The sequence below is a fragment of the Papio anubis genome, chromosome 16, assembly GCF_008728515.1.
Source record: "Papio anubis isolate 15944 chromosome 16, Panubis1.0, whole genome shotgun sequence".
Lineage (NCBI taxonomy): Eukaryota > Metazoa > Chordata > Mammalia > Primates > Cercopithecidae > Papio > Papio anubis.
The window spans coordinates 24,777,063-24,803,868 of NC_044991.1; the positions used below are offsets into that span (position 1 = coordinate 24,777,063).

Consider the following 26,806-nt stretch of genomic DNA (forward strand, 5'->3'; position numbering starts at 1 on the left):
GAGGAGGAGGAGGGGGGGTGGGGAGGGGGAGGGGGAGGAGAAGAAAGGAGGGGAGGGGGAGGGGGAGGCGGAGGGGGAGGGGGACTTGTGCTGGGAATTTGTAAACAGGGGATTGACGATGAGCAAGATAATTAATTCAATGTCTTCAGCTGTACTTCTTTAGGGTCAGTCTTTGCCAGACAGTTCCAGTCTAAATGCAAATGTTGCCTGGGAAGTAACATGTAAATTCACTGGCCCCATCTCACAGTGACAGACACAAGTTCTCCTTAATGACAGGGCAGTTACTGGGCAGAGAACAGAGACCTTGACAAGGGAAAGGAGGAAGTAGGTTACATTTGACATGACAGCAGAGCTTGGCCATTAGCAGTGTAGGTTATGGGGTCAGCCTGGAAATCAGATCATGGCTTCGTCACTTACTGCATGGATTGGGGCAAGTTTCTTGACTTCTCAGTTCCTTCATCTGCAAACTGGGAATGATAATGGTAGGAACCTCAGAGAGTTGTTCTGAGGATAATGTATCCCAAACAGGTAGCATAGTACCTGCACAAAGTAATTTCTCAAGAAACGGTACCTATTCTTACAATTATCATTATTTCCTGTAATGCTGCAATAGATAAAGTCGTCTGGAGCCCTGACTCTCTGTGAATCCTACAAGCTAGATATATGGGCTAGAAGGAAAGCCAGGAGGTCTATGCAGCATCATTTAAACAGGTGTATATGGTACTAAGGCCTTGCGTTGCAACGTGAACTGCAGCATCAACCTCCTTAGATTAATAGGAATGCTTTAAGTTGTTCTCCTTGGCCTGGAGCACATTCATTACTCACAGGGGACAAACTAGAAAGTAAAAAAGTGGCTGGAAAGGAGCTGTTGGCAGTTCCAACGACTGTCCTACTATGGAGCAAGAAACTTTACAGTTTGGACAGAGCCTGGGTCCACTCACGAATAGATTAACTCAGAAGCATGCCCTCAGTAGCAACCAGAATCTTTGGTTAGACCCAGATCTTTCCACTTGTCCTACTGCAGCCTAATTTTAGCCAGGTTATAAAAGGATGTACGTTGGAAAATGTCCAACTTATACTCAACAAAGCAATTGAGGACTCTTTTTTCAGAGCATTCATCTCAGATTGGACCAGCTGGTACTTATACACTTTCAGCTAACCCGAGAGTAAGAGGTCATTCACTGACCTCTCTACATCTCACCCAAACCCCTTTACCCCTCAGCCAAGGTGACAGACAGAGCAGCCGCAGCCCCTGGGCCATGAATAAACGGGGCTGTCTGTCAGCCAGCACATTCCTCCCTCCATGAATAATGAGCATGCACCAGGCCTGGGTGACTGGCTTAAAGCATTTCTCCATTAATCTAAGGAGGTTGATGCCACAGTGCAAGTTACAATGCAGGTCCCTAGTGCAAGAGAGCACATGTTTAAATGCTGCCGCATAGGCCACCTGGTTTTCTGAGCACGTAGCCACGTTTCCAGCCTGGAAGGCCTGTTACACTCAGATCTAATTCTCTCCTGGGTTGGCTTTGAATTCTATTATAATTGAGAACTCTGGAGAAGTACCTCGAACCAGTCCCTCAGGCTCTAATCCAAACCTCTTACCCCAGAGTGATGAGGCAATTAGGAGTGAAGTGTAGCATGGAGCTGCTGGCAAGTGGGAGACTATAGACTGGGGCCTGGGCAGGAGCTGGGGGTTCTGCTGTGGACTGTGGATTTACAATCTAGCAACACAAATACTTCTTTTCATTGTTTACAACCAATTTAATCGCACTGTGATCAGAGAACATGCCTTATACAATATTAATTCTTTGAAATGTGTTGAGACTTCATGGGCAATTTTTTTCCCAGTTTCCCCATCTCTGCGATATTATTGAAATCTACAGTGTTTCCACCTCAGATCCAAGTTCTAAGTCAACACATGAGGATCAAGGCCTGCCGAGAATTAGGAAATGCTCCCTAAGAACCACGCTGGATTCAGGGCTGGCTTCAGGGGCTGGCAACCAATGCCCAGAAGGGCCTGCATTTTGGTTTAATGCTCTTCTGTCACTGTCTTAAAATTTTTAATACTTTTTGAACAAGGAGCCCCTTCCTTCCTTCCTTTCTTTCTTTCTTTTTTTTTTTTTTTTTTTTTTTTTTTTTGTTGTTGAGACAGAGTCTCGCTCTGTCGCCCAGGCTGGAGTGCAGTGGCGCAATCTCGGCTCACTCCAAGCTCCACCTTCCAGGTTCACGCCATTCTCCTGCCTCAGGCTCCTGAGTAGCTGGGACTACAGGCGCCCGCCACCTCGCCTGGCTAATTTTTTTGTATTTTTAGTAGAGACGGGGTTTCACCGTGTTAGCCAGGATGGTCTCGATCTCCTGACCTCGTGATCCGCACGCCTCAGCCTCCCAAAGTGCTGGGATTACAGGCGTGAGCCACCGCGTCCAGCCTTCTTTCTTTCCTTTCCTCCCTTTTTCCTTCCTTTCTTTCCTTTCCTTCCTTTCCTTCTCTTTCTTTCTCTCTCTCTCTCTCTCTCTCTCCTCTCTTTCTCTCTCTCTCTTTCTGACAGTTTCACTCTGTTGCCCAGGCTGCAGTATACTGGCACCATCTCAGCTCACTGCAACCTCTGCCTCCCTCGTTTAAGCCATCTTCCTGCCTCCGCTTCCTGAGGCCCTGGAACTACAGACGTGCACCACCACGCCCAGCTAATTTTTATATTTTTGGTAGAGACAGGGTTTCACCATGTTGGCCAGGCTGGTCTCAAACTCCTGACCTCAAGTGATCCACCCACCTTGGCCTCCCAAAGTGCTGGGATTACAGGCGTGAGCCACCGTGCCTGGCAAGCCCCACACTTTCACTTCACAATGAACCCTACAAATGATGTGGCCAATCCTGCCTGGGGCACTGGGGCATTTTAAGAAACTGAGGGTATCAGTGGGTTTCAATGGGTCATCTTCAGAGGAGAAGAAAGGTAGGAGAAAGGGAAAGAGGAAGGCGGGATGGAGAAAGAGAAAGGGGGAACGAGAGGGCTGCTGCTCCCTCATCTACCTTCCTGGGGGACACTGGTCTTCTTTCACTTCCTAGAACGTGCCTTGATCTGCCCTTACTCATTTTCTCCAGGCCTTCCCATGGCTGGCGCCTTCTTCTCATTCAGGTCTTAATTCCAACCCCTTTCTCTCTGGGAGGCTATATCTGCCTATCCTGCTCTTCATCACAGCACCATGTTCTCTGCCCTCATAACTCCAATTGTATTCTAGTGTTTATCAGTCTGTGCACTTTATTTTTGGATACACACACACATATACACACACACGCACACACTCCACCATCAGAATGCAGGTTTGATAAAAGCAGGACCAACCCTAGGCTCTTCTCCCTCTCTATTCGTTGGCAATTCAACCAACCTGGGCTTTAGACACAGTTCCAAACGTTCATTTCTGCCTGACTTCAGGCAAGTTATTCAACCTCTCTTCATCTGTAAGAGAGAGAATAACGATAACGAGAAGCAAGTGTAATAAAACAAGCACTTAACACAGCATCCCGCATGCAATAGGTGCTCAGTAAGAATTTATCAGATGAATGAAAGAATGCAATTGATGATTCTCATTGAGCCCCTACTATGCGCAAGGTACTGTGCTAGGAAGTCATACTTTTTCACTTGCTCCGTATTATTAACCCATCTTAGACTCAAAGAGACGGAGGCTCAGAGAGGTTGAATAACTTGTCCAAGGTCACGTAGAAATTAACTATTAGATTTAATTGGCAATCAAACTTGTTGATGTGCAAAGCCTATTCCCTCTCAAATTCTTCCTTGACTTCCAATTGTAATAATCCTGCACGTTGCACGGGGCTTTTTCAGGTACAGGCACAAGATGCATTTACACCTGGCATTCTGTAGTCATCTCACACCTCACAGCAACTCTGAAAAACGGGTGATGTCCCTTCCAGCTATGAGGCAGGTGTTATATGGAAACTAGAGATCCAGTCAAGGAAAGAACATCAGAAGCCCAGCAGGGAGGAAGATTTAAGCCCCTACAGACAGAAGATCATGAAAAGTGAGACAAAGAATTCAGACTGGATTCCTGGGTGCCCAGGGCATGGAGCTCAGAAAGGGTAGATCAGAACAGAGGAGGCAGATAAAGGCGTCTCTTATTAGGATGAGGGTGACAGCAAGGTCCCTTTAAAGCCAGAGGGGACTCCCCCTACGCCAAGACTGGAGTGATGTCTGCAACCTTCTGTGACCTCACCCCCAGGACCTCATTCCCCCAGTGAGATGTTTGTCCCTTGCTTCTTGTTTTCCTTTTCATTTTATAATGTTTTTATTTCTTAATGTTTGGGGGTACATAGGAGCTATATATATTTATGGGGTACATGAGATGTTTTTATACAGGCATGCAATACGTAATAACCACATCATGGAAAATGGGGTGTCCATCCCCTCAAGCAATTATCCTTTGTGTTACAAACAACTCAGTTATACTCCTTTAGTTATTTTGTAATGTACAATGAAATTATTATTGACCACAGTCATCCTGTTGTGCTATTAAATACCAGGTCTCATTCATTCATGCTAACTACATTTTTGTACCCATTAGCCATCCCACCTCCTACTGTCTATTCCCATGGGTTAAATTGCTTTGATTTTTATACCCCACAAGAAAGTGAGAACATGCAATGTTTCTCTTTCTGAGTCTGGCTTATTTCACTTAACATAATGATTTCCAGTTCCATTCACATTGCTGCAAATGACTGAATCTCATTCTTTTTCATGGCTGAATAGTACTCCATTGTGTATACGCATCACATTTTCTTTCTTCATTCATCTGTTGATGGACACTGTCCCTTGCTTCTTGTTGCACCTTCTTCCAGCCTGTCACCCACCCTTCAAGCATGGACCCTCCACCTCCTTCCAATGCTGTTATGTTTACTTAACTTTTATTGTTTACTAGAAAAGCAATATTTGCTATGCAAGTGAAAATAATTTAAACATTTTGCTCATTGACCAAAGATGGTAGTAACTACAGCCATTCATTCCTGCTGTAATTCATGCAAAAGCTCTATTGTTTCTATGAATGGAGAAGCCAGCCCAAGCATCAAACAAGTAATATTGACAAAAGGAGTTTGTAATTACAGTAAGTTCTGCCATGACACTCATAAAACAGGAGGAGGAGGGGGCAGTGGAGGTGGGATCCTAAATGCAATCATGGGCTGGAAAGCAGCTGCAACATCAGGATTTGCCCTTGTACCAGCAGTTTGGCAGCTGTGCCAACTAGCAGGGAATGGCGGGAATATTTGGAATGTGCATAGAAGCCACTTTTGCACAAATTAAAGAATTTTTTAAAGACGAAGTCTTTTATTTAGAGGCAAAACATGAAGTTTTATTTACTTATTTATTTTCTGAGACAGCGTCTTGCTCTGTCGCCCAGGCTGCAGTGCAGTGGCACAATCACAGATCACAGCTCACCACAGCCTTAAACTCCTGGGTTGAAGTCATCCTCCTACCTCAGTCTCCTGAGTAGCTGGGACTACAGGTACCACCATGTCTGGCTAATTTTTAAAAAGGAGTTTTCGTAGAGATGGAGACTCCTTATGTTTCCCAGGCTGGTCTTGAATTCCTGGTCTCAAGTGATCCTCCTGCCTCAGCCTCCCAAAGTGCTGGGATTACAGGTATGGGCCACCATGCCTGGCCAAGAACATGGAGTTTTAAGAGTCCAGTGGCTCTCCGTCTTGCACTCAGCACCTTTACTGGAGAGTCTGAGGTTACAAATCCCTCAGCGGCTATGACCAGCCCAGGACTGCATTCAGGGAGGAGGTTATGTGCATTCTAAAATTAGGTGTATGGAGTACATAACTTATTTGAGCAAAATCTCCTAAAGAGAGTACTAGTAGAGCCAGAGATGTGTGTGCATGTTCATTGCACAGATTTCAGAAAATATAAATAAACTCGAAGAAAAAAAAATTGTCACCCGTAACGCCTTTCCTCAGTGTTAGAATGTTGGTGTATTTCTTCCAGTTTTTTTCCTGGACTATTCATAGTCAGCTCTAATATAGACAATATAGATGTCTGGTTCTTCCTGCTGGCTAAACCAGAGCTGATTTGTAACCCTCTCTGCTTCCCTTGCCTGTCTTGTACCCACATGCCCCAAAGGTCAGCAGCTGCCCCTGCCTCCACCCCTTAAGAGGGGTGTGAATGGCCAAGGTCTGGGTAGGAAGTTCAGCAGACCTGAGTTCTCGCTCAGTGTATGAAGCTAATTTGCTGTGTGACCTTGAACTTCTCTGCAGTCAGGGTCCTCATACGGAAACAGAGAGGGACGCATTCCAAAGACTGATATTTGACAGTTCTGGCTGCAGAAAAAAACAGCCTTCACAGAGAGGAAGACCAAGAAAAATTGGCTTTTAATGCGGCCTGTTCAGGTGTGTACAGGGGCAGCTTGCAGGCAGCAGGAGGGAACCACCTCTGGAGATTCTTTATTGGAAAGCTATGTAAGGAAAATGTCTTCTCTGCTACCCAGACTTTGCCACAGAAGCTAGAATGGGGGCAGGGATGTGTGGCAAGACAGGCAGCTGTGGTTCCTAGAGAAGCAATAAGCCAAGGGCACAAAGGTAGCTCCTGGGAACAGAATGCTACAGGAGTTGGACGCCTGGACCCATGGGTCCAGCTGGGATACCCCAAACTCTTTCCAGCTGAGCGGTCCACCTGTGGCCTGCAGTAGCTTGAGACTCAAGCAGAGATGGTGAGAAGTAGCCCATCTTCTGAGAAAGGCAAGAAACCCTGCCACTGAACTTGGGTGGTCTCGCTAATCACCAGCCCAACCTTGCATCTTTGAATCAGCCATATGCCCTTGTAAAACGATGTCCATTATTCTGTACAAACATAGCTTCCACTTATATAGCACTTACATGCCTGTCATGTTCATCTGTGAACTCAATTAACTCTCAACAACAGCCCTATGAAATAGGCTGTAGATTGAATATATGAAACTTCCAGTCTGTAGGTCAAAAATAGTCCCATCTTGGCAACTGCATGTGGTTCATCCTAATATTATTATGCCCATCTTACAGATGAGGGAATTAGGCCAAGATTGGACATGGAACTTGCAGAAGACCATACACTAGTCCTTATTCCAGTCACATTGCCTCACCAAAGGCTTGCTGAGCCGGACTGAGAGGTTTTAGCAACAGCAAGGAGAGGTTAATACCAGCAGAGCAACATACAGTCTCTCCTCACCCGAGTAAGCCATTGATGCCTCCAGCCCCAGAACATCTTTGGGTTTCCCAGTGAATGTGGCCCCTGCCCGGCTAAAGGGCAAAGAGCTCCCCAGGATGCCGTCCACCTGCTGCGCCCAGCCCCGCCCAGCCCCCAGCAAGTTACCTCTCAGTATCACTGTCGCTGGATGCCACTTCTTCCAAGGCTGCCTGCAGGTCAGCAATCCGCCGAATGGACGTCTCCAGGTCTGTCTGGAGGGTCTGCCTCACTGTCCCAAGTTCCTCCACATACTTCTCCTGGGGACAGAGGTTGCAAACACACGTTGGCCTTGGGCAAGAAATGCACCACCCATGCATGCACTGGGGAAGAGACACGCCCCAGGCTGAGCCTAGCGTTCACTGAGCACTATTAAGTGGTAGGTTCTCCACGAGAGGCTCTCTCTGTGGACAGGTTTATGGGATCCTCAACCAGGTGTTCCACGGTTCATAGAGGAGGGAATAGATACTCCAGGGCATGACACACAGAGCTTGCTCACCTGTGCAGGGAGTGCTGCTCCCAGTGCATCTGACCCCAGGGCCATGCTCTGAATCTGCACCACCATGCGCAGCGGATACTCAGCCCATCTCGGATGGATGAGTAAATGTAAAAACCAAGAAGGGTCATGGAGTCTGGTTTAGGAAGCTGAGCCCCAGGGATAAATCTGGTGCAGGAGGTCATGGGGAGAGTATAACAAAGATGGTTTTCTTTCAAGTACGTCCCCTAGACACCCGCACCTTGCTGTCCTCACAGCAGCAAAAGCAAAGATGAAAAACCTAGCCGGGCTCCCTCTAGAACAGGCAAGCACAATGGGCATTTGTGGAGCTCTTTCTGTGGCCAGAGCTGTGCTGAGTGTTTTGCAGCCAGGATCTCACTCATGCCTCGCAGGCCCCGCAGGTGAGTCTCTATTCTTGTTCCCATTTCACAGATAAGGAACTGAGGCCTTAAGAAGTAAAGACTTCATGGCGGAGCTGGAACTCAAGCTCAGTGCCTCTGACTCCCCTCTCGGGGTTCATCTTAGTGATCAGTACTTTCTGGTACCTTTCTAATCGGATTTTATCTGGACTCTTGGGAAAATCTCTGACTTTAATTTGTAACCTACTCATTGCTACCCTTTAACATACAATGATTGTCACCTGATGGTTAGTTTGCCCCCAGGGGACATTTGGCCATATCTGGAGACATTTCTGGCAGTCACAACTTGGAGAAATGCTGCCGGCATCTGGTGGGTAGAGGCCAGAGATGCTGTTCAACATCCTATGAGGCACAGGACAATCCCACAAAGAATTATCTGGCCTGAATGTCCACGGTGCTGAGTCTGAAACCCTGGGTGAGACCCAGAATCTAACCTCCTGGTAATTCATCTTATGGGGGATAAATCAAGAGGCAGAACACAGCTCTATGCCCGAGGATGTTTGCAGCGGTGCTACCGACGACAAGGAGAGGCTGAGATCTGCCTCATCACCCAGCAATTGGGAATGGTTAGAGAAATCACAGTGTGTCACTTTGAGGCTCTTAGGCAGACATTAACATTAGAAATAAGAATTGTGGCAGCACGGAGTGCTTCTGTGAAATAACATGAAGCAAACGGAATAGATCCAAACAGTATCATGCCCAAATCTATGCAAATAACACGGAGAATTGAGAATATTTACGGATGGGGCGAAGCGGGGTTATAGATGGGATTTTTCTTGTAAGCGGCTCTAATTATGTAAAGTTTATTTTTGGACTGCTGTATAAAGGAACACACATACCAACTAAGGACAGTGGGAGGGAAGAAATTTGAGGATGTGGGATCAAAGTGCAATTCCCAGCTCCCCATGGAACTGAGTAGGTGAGTGAAAATGAATGGCTCACAGCCCCTCTCTAGCCTAGAGTCATGTTTCTCTTTTTCTCTTTTTTTTTTTTGAGACAGAGTCTTGCTCTGTTGCACAGGCTGGAATGCAGTGGCGCAATCTCAGCTCACTGCAACCTCCCCCGTCCCGGGTCCAAGCAATTCTCCTGCGTCAGCCTCCCAAGTAGATGGGATTACAGGCACCCACCACCACGCCTAGTTAATTTATGTATTTTTTTTTTTTTTAGCAGAGACGGGGTTTCATCATGTTGGCTGGGCTGGTCTTGAACTCCTGACCTCAAGTGATCCGCCCACCTTGGCCTCCCAAAGTGCTGGAATTACAGGCATAAACCACCGCACCCGGCCTCATTTTTCTTTATTTTGCAGATGAGGAAATTAAAGCCAGCAAGGTCACTCAGCGAGGTCACTCAGGAAAGGCGCAGAGCTGGGATCTGAACTCTGGACTTGGTGGCTCCAAGTCCAGTGCTCTTTCTGTGGCTCTGATTGCATTCCCCAAAAGAAGTCAGTGAGGACCATTGCAGAGACACACAGCTCTGCAGATCGGCCTGCCCGTTCACATTATTGTACGTCTGTGCCTTTCCAATGTTTTCTGATTTTAAAGAGAGAGAGGCAGCAGGCAAAGACTGAGTAAGCCTAAGGGCCAGGCTGAGCTGATGAGAGGGAGAAGGGGTGGCGGGAAGGATGCCACGGTGGTGGCATGAGAAGGGGCTGCCAGTCCATCCCAGTTGATTGAAGCCACCAACTGTGAAATCCCCATCTCAGCCTTGACAAGGTGAGAGACAACCTGAGGTTCAGGCCTCCAGGTTGTCAGAGGAAATAAAGGACACTGAGGGACTGTGAAGGAGGGGGTGCTCACCCCAGGACATCAGCATGTCAGCTCATAAACGCACCTAGAAAATGGCTAGGTGCAAAATCCTAGCAGCTTCTGGGAGCATCTGCCCAGGCTCCACTCTTTTCCCTTTTTTTTTTTTTTTTTTTTTGAGACGGAGTCTTGCTCTGTAGCCCAGGCTGGAGGGCAATGGCACAATTTTGGCTCATTGCAAGCTCTGCCTCCCAGGTTCACGCCATTCTCCTGCCTCAGCCTCCCCAGTCGCTGGGACTACAGGCGCCTGCCACCACGCCTGGCTTTTTTTTTTTTTTTTTTTTTGTATTTTTAGTAGAGACAGGGTTTCACCGTGTTAGCCAGGATGGTCTTGATCTCCTGACCTCATGATCCGCCCACCTCGGCCTCCCAAAGTGCTGGGATTACAGGCGTGAGCCACCATGCCCAGCTGGCTCCACTCTTTTCTAATGGGCCAGGACGATGGTGTCACTGGGCATTAGCCACTTTCTCCCAGATATGGCACCTGTGTCTTTGTAAGACACAGAGGCAGAAAAATCTGTATTGCTGTCTTAGATTCTATCCCACGTCCACACATCTGGGCCATTGTGGGTTACGTGTTAAGTACAGTGAATCCTATAAGCATTGGTTCAATGAATGTCTAACCCAATGACCTGTCTGAGGTCACGCCGCTGGGAGACCACAAAGCTGAGATGTGCACCTAGGTCTTGGGTTCTTAAGTGGGAACCCTTTAGGTCACATGTGCTGAGATACGAGAAAAGGGTATACAGACGCCCCTTCCTCGTTTTGCTTAGCTGAATCTTGCCCGTGTCAGTGTCATGCAGGAGCAGCAAGCTGTACAGTCCACATCCTCAGGGAGCTTCCTGGAGGGTAGAAGAGACAGACAGAAGGAGGCACTGTGTCTCAGGGATGGGTGGGCCTGGGCTGGGACTAAGCAAATGGGCAGAAGAAATAGGAGTCTAAAATGAGTCAAATCCACACTATCATAAAAGTGAAAGTAGGCTCTGGAGCCGAGCTGCCGGGGTTCAAATCGCAACTCTGCTGCTCACTGGCTGTGTGACTTCCAGCAAGTTACTTAACCTCTCTGACCTCAGTTGTCTCACTGGGGAAATGGAGCCAGTAGCAGACCCTCCCTCACAGGGCTCTTGCGAGGAGTAGATGAGCTTGACAGAGTGGAAACCTGACCAACAGTGGCATAGCTATCCTTTAATTCTCATAGGAGAAGAAGCATCAGGAAGAACAGTGTCATCCCCAGTTCACTGAGGAGATCCGCCAAAGTCACAAAGCAAACAAAAGCATCGGAATGCAGGACTCTGGCTCTGAAGATTTTTCACTATCCTGCAGAGACAAGACATGAAAAACACAAGGGCTGCATAGAAGGTGAGTTGGCTTAGACACAGCAAGAAGAGGTGAGAACCAGAAAGCCATCATTAGTTAGGCCAGAGTATGTGGACCAAGGACAGGGTTTGGGGACCTGCCACTACCTTCCACCCTCCACCGTTGCCCCCTTGCCACCCTCTGCATCCCGTCCTCCATCTGCTAGGGAAGCATCAGACTCAGTGGGTGCACCCCGAGGAGAAAGCTTGGAGAAATTTAGTGTTGGTGTAATCAGCAATCAGCAAATCTTTCCTGCTTCAACACAAAAACCAAATGGAGTCTGCTGATTGCAGAGACCATTTCATTAGGCTAAACAAGTACAGTGCCCCACACGGTCTTCCTGGGGCAGATAAAACAAGGCACCAGCCAGAGACCCCTCCGGAGACACGGAAGGGATGCACAGGCAGAAGGGGAAGTGAGTCAGTGCCCCTCTCATGAAACAGGAAGTGGACGGGAGGCAACGACAGCATCTGACAATCGCGCTCGCTTGGGCTTGGCTCAGGGCTGCTTCATGCAAATGGGGTTGGGTTCTGAGGTTGGGTGTGAGCTTGGTCCTCTCTGTTATTAGCTCTCCTCAGAGATTTGAAGCATGGAGAGAAATTGGAAGGTGGGGGATAATTAGGATACAAAATGATTTAGATAGTTAGATGCATAGACAGCAGAAATCCTTTAAGATATACACCACATTGCCGGGGTAATCTAAAACTACAATATAATGGTGTACACACTGTAGACACACAACATCCACACCTCCTGGTATATATTATATATTCATATATTATTCATTCATACATACATACATTTAATAAACATTTGTTGAGCACCTACGAGGTGCAGCACTGATCTAGGCGCTGGCAATACAAATAAAGTCCTCACTTCCACAGAGCTTATGTTCTTGCAGGGATCTAATCTCTATCTGTATTACCGGTGTCTGGAACACAGGAGGCACTCGATACATGTTTGGGGATGAAATGAATGGTGCTATTGTATGACTATTAGTGGCGAATTAGGGAAGGATAGAGGTATTACACATTTTAACTAATGCATGCATAATATACATGATACATACATAATATATGGAGGATATATATATCGTGTACACAGAGATCAGTACAATAACATGTACTATGTAGATAACATGCATACTTGCTGACCTGCTCAGCATCACTTGAGAGAACTATGATTCTTGTTAAACCCCCAGGCTACTCCCTCTGGAACATATCAAAGAGTTGCTCATGTGAGAAGCAGTTCATGTGATAATTAATGGCTGCAATTAAAGTCATCTCCTCTTGTGATGTTCAATTAGAGGCTAATATTTAAAACTGCTGTTTGTTGTTTGTTTTCTCTGTCCAGAGCATCTCAATCTTCAGAGGACCCCTCTCCTCTCTGCAAATGGACAAGACTCTCATTTGTTAATTTCTGCACCTCTAGAGGTTGCCTCTCAAACCTCCTGAGGTGTCTCCCAAGGCCCCCCAAAGTTAATTTCACCTGTGCCACACAATTTACACTATAGATCAGACTATCTCAAAACACTTTTGAAACTTGATGAAAACCTATCTTGTTGCTTTCTTCTAATTTGGTAAAGACAAGCAGAAAATGTTACGGAGCCTGGTGCTAAAAAGAATTTCACACACATATGCTATTATATATATAAACATGTACATATGTGAACATGTGTGCACAATATGTACATGTGTAGATACACACCCAAATATTTCCAGCATCTGGCACATAGCTTACCTAACCAATATTAAGGATGTATTTATTAGAATCTGGTTACTGATTAGAATTAGCAATCAGCCATCCTTTCTGGCTTCAACCTGAAAATCAAATGGAGTTGAATTTTGCCTGTAATATGTACTTTATCCTATAGATCAGGGTATATCCTGAAACTTGATGAAAATAATCAAGTAGTTTCATATCCTTAAATGTTTAACAAACCTTGAACATAATAAATACGTGTTAAACTAATAAATAAGTGAATATATTTATGTATATTTCTTGCAAACACAGGCACTCTGCTAAATGTTCAAAATATCTTATCTCATTTAATCTTTATCGAAACCCCCAGAGTCAAGTACTATAGAAACACAAAAAGTGAGCTGAGATTATTGCAACAAAGTGGTAGCAATGGCTATTATCTCTGTGTGGTAAGATATCAGGCAATTTTTACATTCCTTTTAGCACTCCTCAAGATTTTCTGTAAAGAATAAGAATTATGTTTATAGTAGGCAAGTTAAAAATATATACTTTATTCCTCTCTGATGCTACAGTGAACAATCTCCTCATCCACCTGCTCCGTGCTGAGAGGTAATCTTCACCACCTTGTCATGTCCATTTTACAGATGAGCAGACTGAGACTCAGAGAGGTTAACCCACTTGCCTAGGGACACACAACCAAGGAAAGATCTAGAGCTAAGCTCAAGTCTCCTGACTGCAGTCCATGGCTCTTTCCAGCTTTGCTTCTAATTGTTCCTGTTTCATCCGATGATGCCTATGTATTTGCAGGTGAGGGAATCTTTCCCAGAAAGAAAGGCTACGAGGAACTGCCATTGCTTCCTTCAAATTGTTCGAGGGTCACTTGCCTGGGAGAAATGAGGCTGAGGCTGGAGGGTGTGAAGTGGGGGAATAAAAGCCCTGTGGGCCGGTCAGGGTGGCTCATGCCTCTAATCCCAGCACTTTGGGAGGCCGAGGTGAGAGGATCATTTGAGGTTAGGAGTTTGAAACCAGCCTGACCAACATGGTGAAACCCCGGCTGTAATAAAAATACAAAAAATTTAGCCGAGTGTGGTGGCGCACACCCGTAGTCCCAGCTACTCAGGAGGCTGAGGCAGGAGAATTGCTTGAACCTGGGAGGCGGAGGTTGCATTGAGTTGAGATTGCACCACTGCACTCCAGCCTGAGTGACAGAGCAAGACTCCATCTCAAAATAATAATAATAATAATAATAATGCCCTGTGAATTGTGTTCCATCAAGAGCTCAAAGGCTACATTGGTAATAGAGTAAGCATCAGCAGGTGGTGTTAAGCTCCACTTTGGGAAAGGAAACAGTGGGAGTGGCCCTAAGAAAATGCAAATGTATGCCCAGTCTCCAGCAAGAATAAGGACGGAGGAGAAGTTGGTCATCACTCTACAGGGTTCTTTCCTCATAATTATCCTGAAGATTTGTTACATTATTCTTTTTTTTTTTTTTTTTTTTGAGGGAATCTTGCTCTGTCACCTAGGCTGGAGTGCGGTGGCATGATCTCAGCTCACTGCAACTGCCACCTCCCAGGTTCAAGCAATTCTCCTGCCTCAGCCCCCCAAGTAGCTGGGATTACAGGCACCTGCCATTACACCTGGCTAATTTTTGTATTTTTAGTAGAGACAGGATTCCACCATGTTGGCCAGACTTGTCTCTAACTCATGACCTCAAGTGATCCACCCACCCTAGTATTATTCTATTTTTATGATGTGATAATAGACACAGAGAGACCCATCAAAGGTACCAAATTCATACAGCTAGAAAGTGACAGATTAAAGTTGGGGCCTTCGTAATTTCTAAAGGGTCAGCAAATACCCAACAATACCTCCTGTCCTTTTCTTCATACATGGCAGGCATGTCTGATCAATCACAGCAGAGACCCAAGCAATCAGGGACTAGAATCCATTCTCTTAACTCACCAACCCAAGTGTGTCATTCCAGTGCTGTCCTGTGCTTCATCTGCCAGCATCGGTCAGAACTTTCAATTCTGCTACACTTTTTTTTTTTTTTTAAGAGATGGGGGGGTCTCATTCTCTCGCCCAGACTGGAGAGTGCAGTGGTGCAGTCATAGCTCACTGTAACCTTGAACTCCTGGGCTCAAGTGTTCCTCCCAACCTCAGTCTCCTGAGTATCTGGGACTACAGGCATGCACTACCATGCCCAGATATTTTATTAGTAGTAGAAGTAGTAGTAGTATTTGCAGAAACAGGGTTCTGCTATGTTCCCCAGGTTGGTCTCAAACTCCTGGTGTCAAGTGTCCTCCCTCCTTGGCCTCCCAAAGCATTGGGATTACAGGCATAAGCCACTGCACTCAGCCTCTGCCACATTTTTAAATGATCCCAATCCTCCTAGAAATGGTTTTCATATCCTCAAAGAAGATATTTATATTAGTTAGTTGGTTCGCAAGTTTATTTCTCCTTAAAGATTGGTGAGTATTCTGTGGATCCGAGTGAAGCTGAAGCTAATCACACTTCCAGGGAGACCCTAGTGAGTGGGGAGAGGGAGAGATGCAAACTGCTAACAATATCACAAATAGCAGGAACAGAACTGGCTTTGGAACGACACGAGCCCTGAAGCAGCTACGCGAAAACCGAAGAGTTACTAATCCTTTCGCACCTTCAGTTCCTCATCTGTTAAAATGGCAGTACGACATTATTCCTTGACAAAAGGTGTTACAAGGAACAAATGAAATAACGTAAAATTGTGTACACCTCATCTACCTACATCAGTAGCACGTACTTGGTCCTCAGGTTCCTATTTCCTTCTTTCTCAGTAAAGACACAGAAAATACGAGGGCTGCTGGCATTTAGTGAGGATGACTTCATTTTTCAGAAAATGACGTCTAAGAATCTATTACTTGTTTTGTTGTAGCTGGAAGGATTTTACAGAATGCTTTGGGAAAACAGAAACCACTCTAGGTCATTCAGCCAAGGGAATTTAATACAGAAAATGTGTGACCCAGGTGATGGAAAAATTGAGAAGCCAGGAGAAATTAGCAACAGCAGGAAGGCACTGCCAACCTAGGGCTGGACAAAAAAGCCAAGGAGTTGGGCCATCCATTGGGAAGCGAGACCTCAATAGTGCTGCCGGGAGGAAATAGGCTTCATGGAGGAAGGGGGAGAGTCCTTGATAAAATCTGGATTAAAAGGAGGTACTGCTGCTTCCATGGATGCCTCAAGGCAGTGTCAAAGAAAGATATCCTGTCTTCTCCCTTCCTTTTGACCTTCAGTTGTCCATCACTGCCTTTCATTGGCAGAACCTACCAGAAGTCAAGGAAACCAGGAAATGTCATTTTCTGTAATTCTACAGCAGAGCAGAGAAGGGGTAGGAGTAGATCTGAAAGTGAACGGGCAATGGCTGGTTCAGAGCTCTAAAGCATCCAGGATCATTCCAGGTTTCATTATTTAAGACAGACAACAGTGTTTTCAGTCCGTACAAATTCATCAAACTGTTCACTTATGTGATTTGCACACTTTTCCATGTCCATATTTTGAGGAAAAAGTTATAAGACATCCAGAATTACGATTTTCTTTCTTTTTTTTTTAATTTTAGAGACAGAGTTTCGCCCTGTCACTCAAGCTAGAGTGCAGTGGTGTGATCATAGCTCACTGCAGCCTCGAACTCCTGGGCTCTGATGATCCTCCTGCCTCAGCCTACTCAGTAGCTAGGACCACAGGTGCACATCACCGCATCCACTTAAGTTTTTTGTGTGTGTGTGTGTGTGTGTGCGCCTTGTTTTTTGTTTTTTGAGATGGGGTCTCACTATGTTGCCCTGGCTGAACTTGAACTCTGGCCCTCAAGTGATCCTCCCATCTCTGCCTCCCACTGTTGGGATTAGAGGTGTGAACCATTGTGCTCAGCCACCAGAATTATTATTTTCAAGGGCTACAGAATCAAGTGCAGGATTACAGATCCCTATTCTGTACTAGTTACATATTGCTGTATACTAAGTTACCCAAACACTTAGAGTTTTGAAATATCCAATATCATGTATTATCTCTCATGGTTTCTGTGGGTTGAGAATTCAGGAGTGGCTTCTCTGGGTGGTTCTGGTTCAAGGTACTTGGCAGCATGAATAAAGGCCTCCCAAAGATGTCCATGATCTAATCCGGCAACATGTAAATATGTTCCCTTATATAGCAAAAGGCATCTTGCAGATACGATTATGTTAAGGATCTTGAGGTAGAGGGACATTATCCTGGATTCTCCAGGTAGGCCCTAATATTATCAATCATAAGGGTCTTTGAAGATGGAGGCAAGGGGATCGGTGGGGCAGAGAGCAGCAATGTGGAGATGGAAGCAGGGATTGGAGTGGTGCACCCAGGAGCCAATAAATGCTGGCAGACTCTAGAAGCTATAAGAGGCTGGAACAGATTATCCCCTGGGGACTCCAGAAGGCACCAATCCTGATGATACCTTAATTTTTAATGCCTTTGGACTCATCTTGGACATCCGATCTCTAGAACTCTAAAAGAATAAATCTGTGTTGTTTTAAGATACTGTGTTAGCTTTTACACTGTTGGTGGGATTGTAAATTAGTTCAACCATTATGGAAAACAGTATGGCGATTCTTCAAGGATCTAGAACTAGATGTATCATATGACCCAGCCATCCCATTACTGGGTATATACCCAAAGGATTATAAATCATGCTAAGGTGAAGACACATGGACACGTATTTATTGTGGCACTTATTCACAATAGCAAAGACTTGGAATCAACCCAAATGTCCATCAGTGACAGATTGATTAAGAAAAATGTGGGTACCATATACACCATGGAATACTATGCAGCCATAAAGATGTGAGTCTAAGGTCCCTTTGTAGGGACATGATGCAGCTTTCAAAACCACCGTTTTAGCAAACTATCACAAGAACACAAAACCAAACACCGCGATGTTCTCATACCTCACAGGTGGAACTGAACAATGAGATCACTTGGACCGCTGGAAGGGGAACATCACACACCGGGCCTATCATGGGAGGGGAGTGGGAGGATTGCATTGGGAGTTATACCTGATGTAAATGACGAAAGTTGATGTGGGTGCTGACGAAGCTGATGGTTGCAGTACACCAACAGGGCAATAAGTATACATATGTAAATAAACCTGCACATTATGCACATGTACCCTAGAACTCAAAGTATAATAATTAAAAAAAAAAAAAAAAAAAGATGCTGTGTTAGTGGCTGCTTGTTGCAGCAGCGATAGGGAATAAAGGCAGGATCTATCGAAATGCCAGCCAGGGCTTTGGTTGTCTGCAGGCTTGACTGCAGCTGGAGGGTGCCCTTCCAAGCAGGCTCACTGATGTGGCTACTGGCTGGAGGCCTCACTTCCTCACTGGCTGTTGGCAGGAAGGCTCAGTTCTCTGCCTCATAGATCTCCCACTGATGTGGTTTGGATTTGTGTCCCTGCTCAAATCTCATGTCGAATTGTAATCCCCAGTGTTGGAGGAGGGGCTGGCCTGGTGGGAGGTGACTGGATCATGGGGGTGGATTTTCCCCTTGCTGCTCTCATGATAGCGAATGAGTTCTCACAAGATCTGGTTGTTTAAAAGTGTGTAGCACCTCCCCCTTCTCTCTCTTCCTCCTGCTCAAGCCATGTAGGGCCTGCCTGCTTCCCCTTCGACTTCTGCCATGATTGTGTTTCCTGAGGCCTCCTTAGCCATGCTTCCTGTATAGCCTCAGAACTATGAGCCAATTCAACCTCTTTTCTTTATAAATTATCCAGTCTCAGGTAGTTCATTATAGCAATGCAAGAACGGACTAATACACCCGCTGAGCTGCTTCAGTGTCCTCATAACACAGTAGATGGTTTTCCCATAGCAAGTGATCCAAGAGGGAACAAGGCAGAAGCCAAATGTCATTTATTCTATAGTTTTATCATTCTTTAGACACAGGGTCTCACTCTGTTGCCCAGGCTGGAGTGCTGTGGCACCATGATGGCTCACTGCAACCACAAACTCCTGATCCCACATGAGCCTCCTGCCTCAGCCTCCTGAATACCTGGGACTACAGGTATGCACCATCACACCAGGCTTTTTTTTTTTTTCAATTTTTTTTGTAGAGATGGGGTCTCATAGTGTTGTCCAAGCTGGTCTTGACTTCCTGGCCTCAAGTGATCCTCCTGCCACCAAATGTCTTTTATAGCCTAGTCTCAGAAGGGGTGACCTATTACCATTGATGCAATCAATATGTCACACAGACCAACTCTGATGCAGTATGGGAGGTGACAACACCGGGGTGTGAATGCCAGAGACGCAGATCACTGAGAACCATCTTGGGAGGCTGGCTGTCACAGTAACATCAAAAGATCTTCACATGTGTCCCATCTCAATTGACTCCCATACCTACGAAGGAAGAACTTCTCATCTCAAGAAACACATCTGTTTATGAGTTGAATCATGTCCCCGGAAAAGACAGGTTGAAGTCTTAATCCCCAGGACTTCAGAATGTAACTGTACTTAGAGATAAGGTCTCCGCAGAGGTAATCTAGTCAAAATGAAGTCATCTGGATGGGTCCTAATCCAATATGACCAGTGTCCTTCTAAGGACGGGAAACTTGGACACAGAGATACACTTAGAGGGAAGAGAATGGGAGGACACAGGGAGAATGTCACATAAAGATTGACGATTAGAGCGATGTATCTAGAAGCCAAGGAACATCAATATTTTCCAGTTAACCACCAGCAGCTAGGAGACAGGCATGGAACAGTTTCTTTCCTAGAGCCTTTGGAGAGAGGATAGCCCTGCTGACACCTTGGTTTTTGGACTTCCAGCCTCCAGAACTGCAGGACAATACCTTTCTGTTGTCTTAAGCCATGCAGTCGGTGGCACTTTGTTATAGCTGCCCTAAAAACTAATACAACACCACGTGCTCTTTTCTTTCTCTTTTAAACGCCATTGCTTTGCTTTTCTGTTTCTAATAGCATTCACTATAGAGAATGCAGAACATTTAAAAAGTGACAAAAGAAAACTTTGAAAATCATCCTTAAGTCTGTTATTTGGGGACAATCGCTTTTCATGAATATGTTGGTGTATTTCCATCCTGTGTTCATTTCTGCATATGTGTATAGATACATCTATTTGACTCACGCTCAGGTAAAACACCTGTATATTAAAGGCAGAATGGAGTTGACTCTGCAGCCAAGTAGGGGACTCTATGGAACTGCACACCATCCAGCCTTCCCTGCCAGGATTCTCCCTTATCTTGAGGCAGAAGGGCTCGCTGCTCCAGGCACCTGCTTCTGGTCTTTCCTTTCTTTTCTTATTTTTCAACCCGATGGTTTTAAAATGCCCGCAGCTGTTGCCTGAGGGTCTTTATAGCTTTCTGGAAAGTTAACATTTAGGCAACTTGAGCTGTTTAAAATGTACATGATGAAGAGCTTGCCTGCAGAACGTCTAAGTCGGCTGCACTGCTGTGTGCATTCACACATCCCATGAGCATCTGTGGACACACATGCCAGACACCAGGGGCCAAAACGGAGGCTTAGAGCAGGAAGCCACCTGGTAAAGACTGCACAGTCATGGGGCTGCAGAGAAAAAACTAGAACCTGGGTGTTTCCTACCCCTGTCCTCGTTCTCTTAACAAGTGCACCTCTCTCCATTTCATCCACTTTAGATGGATCATTTCTGCCTGGAAATCATTCCAGCTACTTGAGTAACCATCGTGCCAGGGACTGGAGCTTCAGTGGCGAGGAAGGGACTTTGTACTTGATTCGTGGAGTCCCTGATGTGTGGGGAGGAGTGGACGGCACAGACCCCTCAAGACCCTATCACACAGGGATGGAGAATGTGGCTAAAGCTCTCTTGGGGCATTGGGATGGAGAAGGGGAAGGGAAAGGGAGGGGGGATCAGGCTTCGAGGCAGGTAACTCTATCTTGGGTTTTTCAGTCGCAAGGTTTGCAAATAAAAAATTTAAAAAGAAATCTCTCTAAAGTTCCTTAAAGCTCTTGCTATTCAGAACTCCTAGCTTTGCCAGCCCTAAAATTCCTCTCCATCCTGTGACTTCTGATGCAGCATTCTCAGAAAGGCGCAAAGAAGAGCCATCATGGGACCCCAACAACCTTCTCAAAGTTGATACCAACTGAGCAGGGGATTCATAAAACCCTCAGATGCAAACAGACATCCTGACCTGGAGTAAACTCCAAACACCCCAATCCCAACTTCCCAGAGTCACCCACCCAACTGCTCTCTGAATAAAGAAAAAAAGGCATTTCATTTTTCTGCTCAAACACAAATATGACATATCTGTGCCACCCAATTTTCCTGACAGGGGAATAATTATATCAACATAATTAAGTCTCGACTGCAAAAATTATCTGCACTGCATATACTGACACTACACTTCCCACATCATACTGCCATTGTTCCAGCGGGTAATTACTAAGCCACCTTTGACATGTCTTATTTCAATTTAAATGGAAATGCAGCTCATATTTCTTCTCAGCCCACTAGCCCATGTGATTGCAGAAATAGGGAAAATGGACTTTGCAACTTCTCAAGTGGCCACTGGATTTTGTCTCCAAAGAAGTTTAGTGTGGGAACAATTTATAGATTACCCTGGATCCCTTCTCTAGGCTTCAGGTGTCTCATCAATGCAATCTCTTGCATCTTTCCTCTGCTCTCCGTTCTGTTTTTATAAATTTAGTCTTCATCGTAATTTCCTAAGGATTCATCTAGTTCTCTTTTTTTTGAGACAAAGTCTTGCTCTGTTGCTCAGGCTGGAGTGCAGTGACGCAATCTCGGCTCAATGCAACCTCTGCCTCCTGGATTCAAGCAATCCTCAGCCTCCCAAGTAGATGGAACTACAGGTGTGCACCACCATACCCTGCTAAGTTTTGTATTTTCAGTACAGACAAGGTTTCGCCATGTTGGCAGGGCTGGTCTCGAACTCCTGACCTCAGGTAATCCACCTGCCTTGGCCTCCTAAAGTGCTGAGATTACAAGCATGAGCCACCATGCCTGGCCAGGATTCACACGGTTTGGTACTGATGTTCCTCTCATCAGTCTAGCCCACTCTCCAATTGTATTCCACAAAGCCTCCACGGAGGAATCTCTTTACCCTGATCATGTCACTCCTCTGCTGAAAAGTCTTCAGTGTCTCCTCAGTTCCCACAGTCCCAACTGTGTTGTTTAGCATATCAGGTCCTTCACAGTCTCTGTCCCAACTCCCCCTTTCTTTTTGCTGCCCACACCTTGCACCCCACATCAGTAATTCCCAGAGTTTTCCCAAGCTCCCAAACATGCCATGTTCTTTGATGCCTCTGTGCCTTTGAATCTACCATTCCTCCATCTGGAATGTTCTCGTCTGCCTTCTCCCTTCTCTGACAAGTGAACTTCTACTCATCCATCAAGACCCCATTCCATAATCACCTCCTGTATGATGTGCTCTCTGGTTCCCTCTGAGAGAATTAGTTTCTTTCCCTTCTATGCTCCCAGCATTTGTACAAGCCACTAGGATAGACAGATATCCCATCAGATTGTAATTATTTGCTAATGTCTAATTCCCTACTATACTAATCTCCTTATGATAAGGTTGTACTCAGCCTTATATCCCAAATACCTCATGCAGTCCTCGGAACTTAGAAGTCACCACATAAATACTTCAACTTTAAACTCTTCCTGCCCTAAATTCATAACTTGGGCAGTATGCAGCAGATCTTATCAACATGGGCCTTCAATGCACACAGACATAAGCTTGCAACCCAGCTCCACCGTGTGCAGTGTGACCCCAAGCAAGTCTTGCCACCCACTTGACCCTCAGTTTTCTCATCTGCAAAGTGGGAATAATAATAGCATTGCTGTGCTATAGGACTAGCTGAAGAGTCACTGGTGAGAGGAAGTGTTTGACACATTGCATAGACTATAAGAAGTGCTTAATAAACATCAGTTCACTTTCTTATCCTTACAACTATTGAGTGACAGCTTGTGCAATATGCCAACCTGGGAGGTCTCCTCTGTTTTGATGCTTTCTCACCCTCACCCCATCTTCCCTGTGCCCCCAATTCTCTCCACCCAGGCATCTGCCCTATACTCTACTAGCCAAACTATTTTAATGCCCCAGCCTGGGCCTCACAGTCCTTCCTGTCTCCTCTCCACAAAAACATGCTCGTCGTATGTCCCACTTCCTCACTGTCAGGTCATAAGTCACATTGACCATGCCCAAGAATGAGATACGACCACTACTGCCAATGTGACAACTCCCTGGGGGACATTAGGCCTTAACCTGGTGTAGCATCCACGTACATTCACAGCAGTCCCAGGAGAGACTCTACTTGGGTTGCAGACACAGCAATACAAATACAAATACAAATACAAATACAAATACAAATACAAATACAAATACAAATACAGGAGTTGGAAAATCAGATCACCCCTTGAATAAAGCCATCCAGGCCACCGGTGATTAAAATGACTGTATGCCAACAGCTATGCAGATAGGCAAAGCCAGGGTGAAACAGCACAGATGTGAGAATGAGAATCACACCCAATGCAAGACATAAGAAATGGATCCCACATCTGTTCAGATTCCCCAGGCACCAGTGAGTACATCCTGGAGTCAGCCCCTCAACTCTACAATAGATGTCACTTCCTTACCTATCTTCAATACAGAGCATCATGCAGCCCAAGTTACATTCAGGTGCTTTGTAAACTGTAAAGAGCTGAATGCATAGGAGATAATTATTTATCATACTGTTTCTTCATTCTTCAGAGACCCACTTCTCTTTTCAGGCATATCCCATCACCTCGCAACAATGAAACCCCAATCAGCATTTTCCACAAGCCAAAGAAACATCTTAAATGAGCTCGAGTAAGAAGGGGGAAACAATCCCTCTCAGGCAAATCAAGCCTCATCAATAGTCATGTATTATTAGATATGTTCTTCCAAGAATTGATCAAGGAGGAATAGAATGGAGATATTGGTGTTGGTGATCAATGCCAGATCCTAGCTCTCCCCAGGCTTGGATGAGAGTCAATGCTATCTCCCTCAGAAATGGGGTGAAGGCAAAAGCTACCATCAGAGAAAACGGAGCATGCAACATAAACAGCAAAAGACGCCAATAAACAGCGTGCGGCCAGGCATGTTAATGACTAAAATTAAGACAATGATTTCTGGACTTGATTGGTTTCCATCTGCTGAGGCACAAGGATATTACAGAGTTGTAAACATCAAGTCCTCATCTCAAAGTAGTGGAAAGTTCCACCTATTGATTGCATAATTGCCTTTTTTGGTAGTTACAGCTCTTATTTATTCATGGCCATTTTTTAGTGGAATTGGTTGAAATATCCACTAACTCTAAATTAAGCACACGAAGTGGCCTCAAGAGAGAGGTTCTGGGTGGATTTTTATTTCTGACCAAAAGACACTGAGCAGTGTCTTGAGAAAGGAGGGTTTCTCAACCTCAGCATTAGGGATATTTGGGAGCAGATAATTCTTTGTAGGTGTTTAGACGGGGCTATGCTGTACATTTCAGAATGCTTAGCACCATCTCTGGCCTCCACCCACCAGATATCAGCAGCACCTCCCACCCAGGTTGTGCCAGCCAAAAATATCTCCAGATATTTCCTAATGTTCCCTGGGGGGACAAAATCACTCCCAGCTGAGGGTCAAGCTACAGGCATAAGGGTAAGCAGTAGACTTTATTTTTGAAAGACATGGACTCTGGAGTCAGACAGATGTGAACTTGAATCCAGGACAAACCACTGTTTGCTGTGTGACCTCATCTTAAAAATGTAAACCTCCCCTTTCGTAACTTTGGGGGGTCCAGCATAAAGAGAAACTATGATATAGTACCAGCTGTTCCAAGTGAGGTCTCTGGGCCAGGAACATCAGTACCACCTGGTTGCTGGTTGGAAATGCCAAATCTCAGGCCCCGCCTCCAACCTGCTGAGTCGGAATCTGCACCTTAACAATATCCCCGGGTGATCTGTGTACAGGTGATATTGGAGAAATGCAGACATTGTGCTTAAGAGCATATGTTTTGGAGTGATCACATATGTTGGTGTCAATCTTTCCTAGCTATCTGGCCTTGGGCAAATCACTTCAACTCTTGTAAGCCTCTTTCGTTAAATGTGTAAAATAGAGATAAAAATATTTCCTTGCTCATAAGGTTGAAAGTGCAGATTTAATTAGATGGTGCATCGAAAGCACTTTGCACAGTGCCCGTCACATAGTAGACATGTAATAAATGTTCATCTCCAGGCTGACCTCTGCCCCCCCTTTCAGATGCCTCTCAGACTATGATATTAGGATGCCGGGGCTCACCGCGGCGGAACATAAAGACGTTGAAGCTACCTCCATACACTTTTGCGATCTTCCTTTTGATGGAGTCTGAAATTATCTCAGCCACTTGGCCACTCATGGTCCATTTATTCATTTATTGACTCAGCAGGAAAGAGAAACAACTGCTAAGCGGTGTGCTCTCTTTCTTTTACCTCCCCATCTCAAGGTTACGGCCTGGTTGTGCACGCCTCTTGGATGAACAGCCTCATCAAATTCGCTTCGCAGCTGGGGCCCATTGACTCTTGCCAGGCCCATCAATTCTGCCCTCCCAGGCACTCAGGATCATCTTTTGTTTCTGATCCAGGGGTTTGACCCGCAAGGTCTTCCAGCACTTTGGAAGTCAGGCATTGATTCCAATGGTCTCCCCCATTTTTCTCCAACTCTGGGACATGGCTCTTTGACTCTCTCGCCCAGTGCCCGGGATCACTTTGGTCACAGCCTCCGAAGTCTCCTTCCTCCCCCCTGATTCCCTCTCTGGAGGCCAGACACTGCCCTGGGACAGACAGTAGACTGAACCAATCAAAACTGTGCTTAAAATGGCTCCACATTTGAATGGGACCCTTTGGAACCACGGGAGAGGTCTATGAGTTTCCTGTGCACATCCAAGTGCTTGGTGGGACAATTTCAGTTTTATGTTCCAAAACAGGGGCAGCAATTTACAACCCTCAGGTCAAATCTGGCCTCCTGCCTGTTTTTGTAAATCAAGTTTTATTGGAGCACAACGATGCATTTATGCATTATCTGTGGCTTCTTTCATGCTATAATGACAGACTTCGGAGGTTGAGACAGAGACTCTATGGTTTGCAAAACTGAAAATATTTACTACCTGGTCCTTTGCAGAAAAAGTTTACTAGCCGCCCCTGTTCTAAAATCCTAAAGTTCTAAAATTGTATAGCATTAGGAGCTAACAATTCTAAGAATGTATAGATTTCAATAGTCCATATTTCTATTAGGTTGAGCCAGTTACAATCAGCTATGTTGAACCAATTTTGACCTATACAAATGGCAAATTCATATGGTTCAATTTAATAAGATTTTAATATTATGCGTGTCGAACGATTCAAGATTCTATTAATCCTAGGATTTTCTGGCTTGAAGGCTCTAAGGTCTTACATATCAAAGTTCTAGGATGCTATCATTCCAAATGCTGAACTCAGTGGGTCTAATTTTTGAGTGGCCATATTGATAATTAAGAGATGCTGTTGTATTAGAGGAAGAAAAGGTGTGAACATTAATTAGCAGACATAAAAGAGTTTAGTGAGTAAATTAATATTTCAAAAAATGCAAGTGGATGGAACCTTGTGGAAAAAATGGATGAAATACAGATGGGAGATGGTGACCTTTGCCTCCTCACTGTCCTAAGACTAGGATGACCTAAGACACAAGTGAGATTTGACCCAAAAGAGCTGTGGGACCAAGAGAGGCTCAGTTGAGTATGCATTACTCTTTGTTGCCCCAGAAACGGGTCCCCCTGCTTGTGACAATGA

General features: G+C 45.4%; 1 protein-coding gene across 3 annotated transcripts in view; it reads right to left on the minus strand.

Moving 5' to 3' along the window:
* The window catches only part of MYO18B (myosin XVIIIB), a 297,367-nt gene that overhangs the window by 30,964 nt on the left and 239,597 nt on the right, over positions 1 to 26,806 (minus strand). For all 3 annotated transcript variants that reach the window (XM_031656039.1, XM_031656040.1, XM_031656038.1), the window contains exon 40: positions 7,350 to 7,480. In XM_031656039.1, the coding sequence (XP_031511899.1) occupies positions 7,350 to 7,480 (131 nt within the window). The remainder of the gene's footprint in view (positions 1 to 7,349; positions 7,481 to 26,806) is intronic.